The sequence below is a fragment of the Balaenoptera borealis genome (genome assembly GCF_965194805.1).
Source record: "Balaenoptera borealis genome assembly, chromosome: 8".
NCBI classification, from domain to species: Eukaryota; Metazoa; Chordata; class Mammalia; order Artiodactyla; family Balaenopteridae; genus Balaenoptera; species Balaenoptera borealis.
This window is the reverse complement of record NC_138865.1, coordinates 26,609,392-26,622,030: the sequence shown is the minus strand read 5'-3', so window position 1 is coordinate 26,622,030 and position 12,639 is coordinate 26,609,392. Positions and strand designations below refer to the sequence as shown.

Here is a 12,639-nt window from a genome sequence, read left to right as displayed (position 1 = left end):
CTTGGAATATCATCTTCCATCCTTTCCCTTTGAGCCTATGTGCCTTTAGAGCTGAAATGAGTCTTCTGTAGAGAGCATAGAGTTGGACCTTGTTTTTTCAGCCATCCACCCACTATGTGCCTTTTGATCGGTGAGTTCAATCTGCTTACATTTAGGGGTGATTATTGATATGTAAGAATTTACTATTGCCATTTTATCTTTTGCCTTCTGCTTATTTTGTGTCTCTGTTGTTCCTTTTTTCTTCTCTTTCTGTCTGCCCTTATAAGTTGGTGGTTTTCCATGGTGATTTGCTCACTCTCCCCTTTTTTATGTTTATGTTTCTGCTCTAGATTTTTGCTTGTGGTTACCATGAAGTTTACATGAAACATCCTACAGGTAAAATAGCCCCTTTCCTGCTGATGCCAGTTTATCTTCATTCACCTATAAAGGTTTCATCTGCTTACTCTTCCCCTTTTATATTTTTAATGTTAGAAATGATCTCTATGCTGTGATTTCATTACCAAGTTGTACTATCTATAGCTATTTTTAATGCTCTTTTCCTTTAACCATTATATTATAGTTAAGAATTTAATATACTGTTCTAGAAAAGATTTACAGTATTCTAATTATGAGTATTTATCATCTTAATCAGAGTTTTGTGTACTTTTGTCTTTTTGTTTCAGCTTGAAGAGCTCCTTTCAACATTTCTCATAAGGCAGGTCTAGTGGTGGTAAACTCCCTCAGCTTTAGTTTGTCTGGGAAAGGCTTTAATTCTCCTTTATATCTGAAGGATAACTGCCACATATTCTTAGATGGAAATTTTTATCTTTCAATATTTTGAATATGTCATTCCACTATCTTATCTCCTGACCTTCAAAGTTTCTGCTGAGAAATCTACTGTAGCCTAATGGGGGTACCTCTGTAGGTTGCTGTCTTTCCCCCCCCCCCCCCCCCCCCGGCTGCCTTTAAAATTGCTTCTTTATAATTGAATTTTGACAGCTTCATTAAAATGTGTTTTGGAGGTCTGTTTGTGATGAGATAACAAGATATTCTGTTAGCTTCGTGGATCTGTATATTCATCCCTTCCCCAGATTTGGGAATTTCTCAGCTATTATTTCTTTAAATAAACTCTGTCCCCTTCCCACTCTCTTCTCCTTCTGGGATGCCCATTATTCTTACGTTTCCCTTTCCAGTAGAATCAGATATTTCTCATAGGCTTCACTTTTTAAAAATCTTAGCTCTCTCTTTTCTTCCACCTGAATTATTTCTATATTTCTATCCTTGAGCTTGCTAATTCCTCTTCTACCTGATTTGCTCTATTTCCAGTGCATTGTAATGCATTCTTTATCTCATTTATTGAGTTCTTCAGCTCCAGAAATCTGTCTGATTCTTTTTTAGAATTTTAATCTCTTTGGTAAAGTATTCCTTCTGCTTGTTATTTTCATTCCTAATATCATTGCATTGCCTTTATGAGTTTTCTATTGAATTTCTTCATAACAGCTATTTAAAACTCTTTATCAGTTAGATCACAATATTCCATACCTTTGGGTTTGGCTACTGGAAAATTGTCTTGCTTTTTTTTGCGATACCGTATTACCATGATTCCCTAAATAAAAAATGGAACACCATTTTTATTTAGGTAAGACTTTGTTTACTTTGATCCTAAGAATGCAACAGGTTGGTAGTTAGGAGCCTTCCTTTCCAGAAGGTGGCGCTATGGCACAAGTTTTTGGTTTCTCTTACCAGCGTTAACTAGCGGCTTCTAAGATTGGGAACCCACACAGTTAAAACAAAACAAAACAACAACAACAAAAACAACGCGTGGTGGCAGAATGTGGGCGCAGGGGGGAGGTGTGTGTACTTAGCACTTGGGGCTTTGTGGGTGTCCATGGCCTGGTAGAGGTATCCTCAAGTTGGGATGGGGGCGGTGTCCCAGGGGTCCTTGGGTGGTCGGTCCCCTTGCTTCCAGGGGCAGACAGCAGGAAGACATTTTACTTCAGTTCTCTTTGTCTGTCTACTTACCTTTCCTTTCCCTCTGCCCATTCACTGCAGTCTCTCCTCAGAGAGAGCAACTGGTCCCGCCAGCTGTAACACACGTGGCTGGGCAGACTTCCAGTCACTGCCTTCATCCTCCAGCTCCTCTGCCAGAAAGGTGGTGCTGGCTCGCTGCCAGAACAGCAGCCACCTTCTGTGCTGTCACAGCCTCCTGCCACCAGCTCTGCAGCCACTTACCTCAATCCCTGCTACCTACTCCATGGTCCAATCCACCCACTTTGGATGCACAGGTGGATGGATCTCTTGGATGTCGTTGTATGCTGTGGATAGGTGCTTTTTTTTTTTCTTCTGGTTATGGACGTCCTAATAGTTGTAAATCAAAGGAGAGAGAGAAAAAAGGAACGATTCGCACTATCATGATACTGACGTCACCCCAAAACTGCATATTTCATTGCTCTGTGACTATTTCAACAATTTGAGTAAGTTGTGTGGAATATTAGACTTTGCCCCTTAAATGGATATTTCAGATTTATATACAAGCAAGGAAGTTTTTCAGTTAATGAGCTATAGATAGTGAAAGTCTTTTTAAACTAAATATCTAAAGTAATATCAATACTAATATGAGTCAACAGGTGAGTTTCCCAAGTGCATCTTTCTGGGCACTAGCGTGATAGGGCTTCAGATTTTTGAAAGTATGTCTTTTACACTGCCCAACTCTCCAATTCTGGTTTAATAACCACAGAACATAATACAGATACCAGGGCTACTCATATGAAAACTGCAATTTAGTGCACACTCCTGGTGGCCACGTTGAGGGTCTCTCCTGGCACAGTTGAGGTTTTCATCCACTGCAGAGATCTCTCAGCTCCTGTCCCGAGTGTTGTACATTTCCTTCTCTGAAGAACAGAATGTGTCTGCCTTAAGTACACAAATAAATCCTCTCACTAAATCAGAATTTCAGGGGCAGGGATGGGGGAATTGCCCCTTGGGTATCAGTGTCTGAAAAACTGCTGTGTCTATTTCTCCCCTGAATTTCATTGCACAAAATTATACAATCTTGATAAATCTAGAGATGTTACTTCTAACACAGACATGTTCTCATCTTTCCATTTGTGAATTATTTTTGAAAAATATCTGAGTGTGTTGGATTGCTGAATTTTACTGACATGCCCTGTTTAAGCAGGAATGAGAACGCCTTCTGAAATGAATACTTCATTGGCAGTCCCTTCCTATTAGTGAGAACCCCTCTTCTCTATCTATATTTTCCTGGGTCCCACTATCACATACCTACCCCACACCCAGCCTGGAAATTAAGACCGCATGATTTTTCTGTTAGGATGAACTTGGCTGTTTCAATGTTTTACGCTCAATATATGTCAGGGTTGAAATATAACTTAGATATGGAGATTTAAGAAAGTTGCTCTCAAACTTGTGATCAACTTAATTCAGCAAACATTTATCAAATGCTTACCATGTGCCAGGCACTGTGATAGAAGCTGAAGAAATAACGATAAATAGTGGTTCTTTAAAAAAAAAAAAAGTGCTGTTCCTGTATGAGAAGCAGTATGATTCATTAAACTGGCACAAGTTATAATTTTAGAAACACTCCCACCACTGGGAATCTGTTCCTTTTGTCGAATATAATTTTTCAGCAGTCACGAGTGAATAATAATTGGGATAATTAAAATTGACCTTTAAAACAGATCTAAATCCTTGTCTGCTTAGGGTGCTGAAGCAGGACAATCCATGAAAAACTACAGCCATTCTCCCTCCAGATATTTGATTCCTCTGAAGGCTGGTAGAGTCACACACCCTTGCACAATTTTAAAAGCATGAAGGGATAGAACTAAGTTTTATAAATGGGCTCCAGGATGTATAACTGGGGAAAAAAAACCCTGAAAGTTTCTCTTCTTTCTCAGTAAGTTATTTAAATCATAGCACTTATTTTTAAGTGAATACTCAGGGTAGTTGATAAAGAGAAAGCCCCCCTGCCCTTTTTTAAAAATAAACTTTATTTTTTGAGCAGTTTTAGGTTTATGTAAAATTGAGCAGAAAGTACAGAGATTTCCCATATACCCCCTTCCCTCACACATGCTTAGCCTCTGCCATTACCAGCATCCTTCTCCAGAGTGGTGTTGATACTTTTTTTAGTTTACAATTGGTGAACCTGTGCTGACACATGATAGTCAGCCCAAGTCCATAGTTGATGTTTCCCTCTCGGTGTTGTACATTCTGTGGGTTTGGACAAATGTATAATGACATGTATCCAGCATTATATTATTGTACAGAATAGTTTCACTGCTTTTAAAATCCCTTGTGTTCCTCTTATTCATTCCTCTCTCCCATCTAAACACTGGCAACCACTGATCATTTTACTGGCTTCACACTTCTGTTTTTTCCAGAATATCATATAGCTAGAATCGTATGGTATGTAGCCTTTAAAGACTGGCTTCTTTCACTTAGTAATATGCATTTGGGTTTCTTCTGTGTCTTTTCATGGCTTGATGGATCATTTCTTTTTATTACTAATGTTCCACTATATGGATGTACCACAGTTTGTTTATCCATTCCCTACTAAAGGTGTCTTGGTTGCTTCCAAGTGTTGGCGTTTAATGACTAAAGCTGCTATAAACATTTTTGTGCCTGTTTTTGTGTAGACATAAGTTTTCATCCCCTTTGGGTAAATACCAAGGAACAGATTTTGGATTGCATGTAGGAATATGTTTAGTTTTGTAAGAACCGGCCAAACAGTCTTCCAAAAAGGCTGCACCATTTTGCATTCCCACAACCAATGAGAGTTCCTGTTGCTCTACATCCTTGCCAGCATTTGGTGTCATTAGTGTTCCAGATTTTGACCATTTTCATAGGAGTGTAGTGGTATCTCATTGTTGTTTTAATGTGCATTTCTCTGAAGACATATGATGTGGAGCATCTTTTCATATGCTTCTTTCTCATCTGTGTATCTTCTTCGGTGAAGTGTCTGTTAAAGTCAGCTTAGGACCATTTTTTAATTGGAGTTGTTTGTTTTCTTATTGGTAAGTTTGAGTTCTTTGCATATTTTGGATAAAAGTCATTTGTTCGATGTGTATTTTGCAAATATTTTCTCCCATCCTGTGGCTTGTTTTTTCATTCTCTTGACTGTGTTTTGCAGGGCAGAAATTTTTAATTTTAATAAAGTCCATCTTATCAGTTCTTTTCTTCATGGATCGTGGCTTTGTATCTACAAAGTCTTTGCAGAACACAAGTTCATCTAGATTTTCTCCTATGTTATCTTCGAGGAGTTTTATAGTTTTGTGCTTTACAGTTAGATCTGTGAACCATTTTGACTTAATTTTTGTGAAGGGTAAAAAGTCTGTGTCTAGATTCATGTTTTTGCTTCTGGAAGTCCATTTGTTCCATTACCACTTACTGAAAAGACTATCTTTGGTCTATTGTATTGCCTTCGCTACTTTGTCAAAGGTCAATTGATTATATTTGTGTAGGTCTACTTCAGGGCTCTCTGTTCTGTTTCACTGATCTATTTGTCAGCTCTTTTGCCAATACACTGTCTTAATTACTGTACCTTTATGGTAAGTCTTGAAATCAGGTAGTGTCATTCCTACCACTCTGTTCTTCTTCATTATTGTTTTGGCTATTCTGGGTCTTTTGCTTCACCGCATAAACTTTAGAATCAGTTTGTTGATATCCACAAAATAACTTGCTTGAATTTTGATTGAGATTGCCTTGAATCTATAGATCAAATTGGGAAAAACTGAAATCTTGACAATATTGAGTATTGTCCATGAACATGGAGTATCTCTCCATTTATTTAGTTCTTCCTCGATTAATTCCTCAGAGTTTTGTAGTTTTCCTCATATAGATCTCATGCATATTTTGTTAGATTTATACCTAAGTATTTTATATTTTTTAGGTGCTAATGTAAATAGCATAGTGTTTCAGATTCCTAATTCCACTTGATCATTGCTGGTATATAGAAAAACAATTGACTTTTGTATTTTAACCTTGTATCCTGTGACCTTGCTATAACCACTTATTAGTTCCAGGAGTTTTTGCATAGATGATCTTGTCATCCATAACAAAGACATTTCTTTCCTAATCTGTATCCCTTCTATTTCCTTTTCTTGTCTAATTGCATTAACTAAGACTTCTAGTAGGATGTGGAAAAGGAGTGGTGAGAGGGAAAATCTTTGCCTAGTCTTGATCTTAGTGGGGAAAGTTCCAAGTTTCTCACCATTAAGTGTGGTGTTAGCTGTAAGTTTTCAGTAGATATTCTTTATCAATTTGTGAAAGTTCAACTCTATCCCTAGTTTACCAAGAGTTTTTACCATGGATGGGTGTTGGATTTTGTCAGATGCTTTTCTTCATCTATTGATAGTACCATGTGATTTTTCTTTGTTAGCTTGTGGATGTGATGGATTACATAAACTGATTTTTGAATGTTGAACCAGCCCTGAATACCTGGGACAAATTCCACTTGTTTCAGTATGTAATTGTTCTTCTATTTTTTAAAAATCTGTTAAAATTTTTATTTTATTTTACTTTATTATTTTGTTTTTGGCCACACCGTGTGGCTTGTGAGATCCTAGTTCCCTCACCAGGGATTGAACCCGGGCCCCCTGCAGTGGAAGCATGGAGTCCTAACCACTGGACCGCCAGGGAATTCCCTGTAATTCTTCTTATACATTGTTGGATTTGATGGCTAATATTTTGTTGAGGATTTTGCATCTGTGTTCGTGAGAAATATTGGTCTGTAGGTTTCTTTTCTTGTAATATCTGTGATTGGTTTTGGTATTATGGTACTATTAGCCTCATAGAATAAGTTAAAAAGTATTCCTCTGTTTCTATCTTCTAAAAGGGATTATGGAGACATGGCATGATTTCTTCCTTAAATGTTTGGCAGAATTCACCAGGGAAGCCCTCTGGACTTTGTGCTTTCTGTTTTGGAAGGTTATTATTATATTATTAAAATAATTATTTGCATTATTGTTTCAAATTTTTTAATAGATATTTGTCTTTCTCTGCCTGACTTATTTCACTTAGTATGATAATCTCCAGGTCCATCCATGTTGCTGCAAATGGCATTATGTCATTCTTTTTAATGGCTGAGTAATATCCCATTGTATATATGTAGCACATCTTCTTTATCCATTCATCTGTCCTCAACAAAATACTAGCAATCCAAATCCAACAATACATTAAAAGGATTATACACTATGATCAAGTGGGATTTATCCTAGGGATGCAAGGATTTTTCAGTATCTGCAAATCAATGGCTGTGATACACCACCACAAGTTAAAGAATAAAAACCATATGATCATCTCAATAGATGCAGAAAAAGCTTTTGACAAAATTCAACACCTATTTATGATTAAAGACTCTCCAGAAAGGGTCCTAGAGGGAACATATTTCAAAATAATATAGACCATATACAACTAACCTACAGTTAACATCATACTCAACAGTGAAAATCTAAAAGCATGTCCTCTAAGATCAGGAGCAAGACAAGGATGTCCACTCTCACCACTTTTATTCAACATAGTTTTGGAAGTCCTAGCTGTGGCAAACAGAGAAGAAAAAGAAAAGGAATCTAAATTGGAAAAGAAAGAAGTAAAACTGTCACTGTTTGCAGATGATATGATATTAGACATAGAAAATCCTAAAGGTGCTACCAGATAACTACTAGAGCTCATCAATGAATTCAGTAAAGTGACATTTTCTTTGCTGAGGAATTTTTAGTCTACTTTAGAACATAATGCATATTGAAAAGATGCCATTTATATACAGTTGTGTATAAACTGGATTTGAAAGTTCTGAAGAAACTAAGAGCATGCATCACCAAGGAGCTGTAGTAATCCAAAGAGGTTTGTCTGGGACTGTTTTTTATTTATGGAGGGGGTAGATTTAAGTAGTTTTAGGAGGAGGTCAAGGGTCTGGAAAACACTCAGAGAGTGTCACTTAGATTGAGAGGATTAAGGCAACTATGTTTTCTCAAGCTATGGGAAGTTCCAAATTTCTAAGATTTTACCTGGAGAAAAGAATATATATATAATTTTTAAAAACAGAAGGTGAAATATTGTTTAATAATTTCAGTATAAAGCTGTTCTGTTGGCAGGACAAACAATAGGCCATTGATTAAAATGATGTTACAATAGGTACAACTACTGAGACAATGTTTGCTCATTTAATACATAAGAACGTATTATAGAAGCATGCACACAGGGATGTGCCGAGCACTCTGATCTGCATCATACATAAATCATGAACAATTACGGTGTGTCTGTATTTTCTATAAGACACGTTACAACGGATCCTCAGTTTCCCTTTAGAGTTCCTAAGCTTTTCTGAGAACATTTGAGCTTCTGAGTACATTTGCACTTTTGAAGGAATAAGTGCATTTCAAAACTGAGATTATTTCATAGAATAATTTCTTATTAATATGAGTGTTATTATGAAGAGAAATAAACTTACTTTAGCCTATTTAACTGTAATATTATCTGTCTATTTTCATTTGTTAATTCTTACAAGATTATTACTTGTACTCACCTCATTTTCCCCCTAAGTGGTAAATAGTTGTACTTTTCAGTTGTTTTGCCATCTCGTTTGTTAAAAACAATTATTTATGAATAATTGTTGTAGCTTTGAAGCATTTCAGGATTCATCTTTTTTTTTTGGATAGAAATAGTATGTATCAGACTATTGATAAGAATAATATTCAGTGGAAATCAAATATTTTTTAATGATTCCAGAAAAAGAAAATGAAGTTGTGTCTTAACAATTTTGGCTCCAGGAATCGTAGTATAAAATATAGACATTTCAGATGGAAAACAATGGTTAAGGAGATTTTTGGATGGCATCTGAGACTTCACCTAACTTGAATGTAATTTAGTTAAAACCACAGTGAATGTACTGAAAACACTGTCCAAACACAGAGCTGCTCTTTTCCAAGTACCTTATTGGACATGGTCACGTTTTTTGATCACGTGCATTCTCAAATTTGACTGTGTGGAAGTGAATTGGAACAACCAATTAGGGTTGTAAAGAAAATGATCACTTTTAAAATTGTTTCTCAAAGGCAAAGATGACTTCATAAGAGCGAGTACATCTTACTCTTTTTTTTTTTTTTTAAAGACTAAGATTCATATGCCTTCTTTTGAGGAAAGAATAAAAAATGAGAATATGGCTTGGAACGTTGAATGCTGCCTTCTATATCTCTCTATAGGGAAAACGTCCTTATAGAATATTTTGAAGAAGCTTATGTGATGACTTGTCTTACCATACTGAAAATAATAAAAGCAAACACTATTAATCCTCATAGAAACCCTATGAATTGTGTGATTCCCCTTTGTCCAGTTGTGTGATTCAGTTGTGTGACATCCTCATTGTACAGATGAGGTAACTGAGGCTTAGGGAGGGCCAGTGACTTCCCAAGAGTAGGCAGCTTGGTAAATGTCATGCCCACACCCTGTCTGGCTCCAGAATCTACACTTGGTCCTCACTGTTTCCAACCCAGAAAGGAGAGACCCCAATACGGTGAGATGAGAAAGATGTGAGCAGAGGGGACTGAGTGGGGAGCGTCTGGGGAGACTCAGAAAGGAAGGCGTGCTGGGGGTGGTGGGGGAGGCTGGGAAAGGAGCAGGCTTCCCAAGCTAAACAGTTGATGGAGATAATCTTCACTTACCCTCCACCAGCTCTGTGACTTTGAGCAGGTTACTTAGATCCCTGGGACCCCTTTACCTAAAGGGGGAATGATGCAGGCCTGGTCTGCTCAACAGGCAGAGAAATTGTCCCCTGAGAAATTGTCACGTTAACATTCGAGTTAGCACAGCTGACTGTGGATTGTGGATAATCCCAATCTTCTGGAATTTTCTGAATGGCTAATAATGCCCCAGTAATGTCTCAACAGCTTTGTACTTGCAGTGCACACACTCACAACGGGTGTTTCTTTGCTCTTCCTTGTGCCAAGGACCCTTCGGGCACTTTGCTGAAGCCTGACCCCTTCTCACAGCAATGCTTGTAAATGCATAAAATGTATACATAGGGTTACAAAGTAAATAGTTATATTGAAATGCTGATATCAATGTACTAGAAATTGTAACATAGTGGTTTCTTAGTTATTAGCGCATTAAAAAACAAGATCTAGTGGTGACTTTAATAAATACTGTTATTTTGAAGTAAAGGGGACCATAAACAATATTTCTAGATGTCTTGGACAACGATTGCTATTAAAATATCTGTAACTTATGTTGGTAACATATGCACGGGCACTGGTGAATATAGTCTAGTTTGTCTACATTTGTGACTGAAGAATATGCTAAATTTTAGCTAGAGGTTAGTGAAAATAAAGATGTAATTTTTTTCTATTCATCTCAACAGACCCCCTATATCATATTTGTACCACACGTTAAGAACCCCTGAGCTGTGTGGTTCACTGCTTCAAGTTCTGTGAAAAACCCTCCTGAGCTTTGATTGAACTTCTAATGAATCTTTAGATCAAGCTAGGGAAAACCAGTACCTTAAAAGTAGTCTTCCTATTTGCAATCATTGTAGTCTGAATTTATGTAGTTTTTCTTTAATGTCTTTCAATACAATTTTTATAATAATCTCCATAAATGTCCTGCAAATTCTGTAAGATTCATTCTTAGATACTTTATATGTTTTGTTAGTATTTGCTATCCTATTTAATTTAATTTCTAACTATGGATAAGTTTAGAAATACTATCAGCTTTTGTATAATGAATTGTTAAGCTAGCCAATGACTTTCAGAATTTCTACCTCCATAATCATATCATCTGGAAACGATAACGGTTGCTCTTTTTTATCCAATTTTGTGCTTTTAATTTTTAAATTTTCTCTTACGTACTGATAGGACTTTCAGTGCAATGTTCAATAGAAACAGTGGTGTCTGTGAAAGTGTTCTTTCTGATTTTCAAGGAAATACTTTTAATATTTTCCCATTTAGGAGTGATGTGCTGGAACCAATTTTTAGCAGCTAGCAAGAGCCAATCATTAACTTTTCATGAATTTTGCATGAAAATACAATCATTATTAAAAATTAAATTATATAAACATAATTAATTAAATCATATTAAAACAAAAGTAATACATTCTGAAAACTCACCACTTCCTACTTTATTTTATGTCATCTTGCTGTTATCAGTGCTCTTGAGGTTATTTACATACCTTGTGTCTGCGTGGTGAAAATACTATATAATGATTCTTTTTCCAACTTCCTGGTCAGTGACATCACGTTGATAGCTTTGAATTGGCCATGGTACGAGTACCATGTTTGGAACAGGCTCTAGCATTTTCCTAGCCTGTTAACTAAAAAGAAAGGAAATTAAGGAAGAAGAGAAGGGAGGGTGGCAGGGAAATAGGAAGGAAAGGAAAGTAAAAGGGAAGGAAGAAGAGAGGAAGAGAGGACAGGAAAGCTTTAATCAGTGTATTAACCCGCACGTGGTGTTTCCCCCCAGATAGCTGTGACGCTCTTCTGGCGTCTGCCCTGCCCCGGGCTTCCTTCAGCAGCTCCTCAGAGCGGTCCAGCAGCCACGGCCCTGGCTTCGCAAGCCTTAATCGCAGAGACGGTGAGTCTGCAGCTGTCTTCTTGTCAATCCACACTGATTCTTTCCCAGAGAGAATTATTTTCATTTTTAGTTCATATTCCTTCTTATAGGTCAAAACTTAATTATATTGGGTTTAATGAAACTGAAGAAAGCAGCAGGTTCATCATATCTGCTAGTATTCCTCTGCTAGCTTTCTTCTTGCTTATGATCCATTTTTTGGTTTGTTTTGATATCTTCCTTCCCTATTGATTGCCAGCAAATGATCATCAATAAGATTTATGAGAAGGGAATTATTGGAGTCTAGATTTTTTCCAGGGTTATCATCCCTTTTTAGTTTTAGGACCGGCGACAGAAGGGTGACTAGTCAAGTGCGCTGGTCATGAATAACTACAACAACACAAGAAGGAGCCAGTGCTGCAGCCACTGGGGAAGCCTGATGTTTGCAAGATGTGAAGCTGCCAAAGGATGTCATGGGAAAATGACTCCATTCCCAGGACTTGGCCTGGGAGGAGACCAGGTGAAGGCTGCTACTGAAAATAAAGATTCCCTTCCTATTAGTGGGAAGGGAGTTAATGACTTACTTTTTGGAATGGTCCATTGTTGCTACTTGAATGTTGTCGAGTGAATTACCTCTTCTATTGCACAAATACTAATTCAGTGGATTAAATAAGTGAATACATACACTTCAAATTCAAATGCTTTGCTACTTTTTTTGATTAACTTTTATTGGAGTATGGTTGCTTGACAATGTTGTGTTAGCCTCCACTGCACAACAAAATGAATCAGCCGTACCCATACAGATATCCCCTCCCTTTTGGACTTCCCTCCCACTTAGGTCACCACAGTGCATTAGGTAGAGCTCCCTGTGCTATACAGTATGTTCCCATCAGTTGTCTATTTTATACATAGTATCAATAATGTATATATGTCAATCCCAGTCTCCTAATTCCTCCCACCCCACCCCTTTCCCCCTAGGTATCCATACATTTGTTCTCTACGTCTGTGTCTCTATTTCTGCTTTTGTTTTACTCCTGTTTTAAGGGATAGATTTTTTAAATGAAAGATGAATTCAGAAAGTAAAAGTTAAAATTAACTGTGTCCCAT

At 37.1% G+C, this 12,639-nt stretch overlaps 2 protein-coding genes across 6 annotated transcripts in view; both read left to right on the top strand.

The window, feature by feature from the left end:
• LOC309632963 (uncharacterized protein) overlaps positions 1 to 12,639 on the top strand; it is a 141,169-nt gene that overhangs the window by 71,057 nt on the left and 57,473 nt on the right. The window lies entirely within an intron of this gene.
• Positions 1 to 12,639, top strand: part of LOC309632959 (contactin-associated protein-like 3) — a 77,853-nt gene that overhangs the window by 14,432 nt on the left and 50,782 nt on the right. Inside the window, exons 2-3 of the mRNA XM_082401078.1 lie at positions 330 to 375; positions 11,446 to 11,556. Coding sequence (XP_082257204.1) covers positions 360 to 375; positions 11,446 to 11,556 — 127 coding nt within the window. The 5' untranslated portion in view covers positions 330 to 359. The remainder of the gene's footprint in view (positions 1 to 329; positions 376 to 11,445; positions 11,557 to 12,639) is intronic.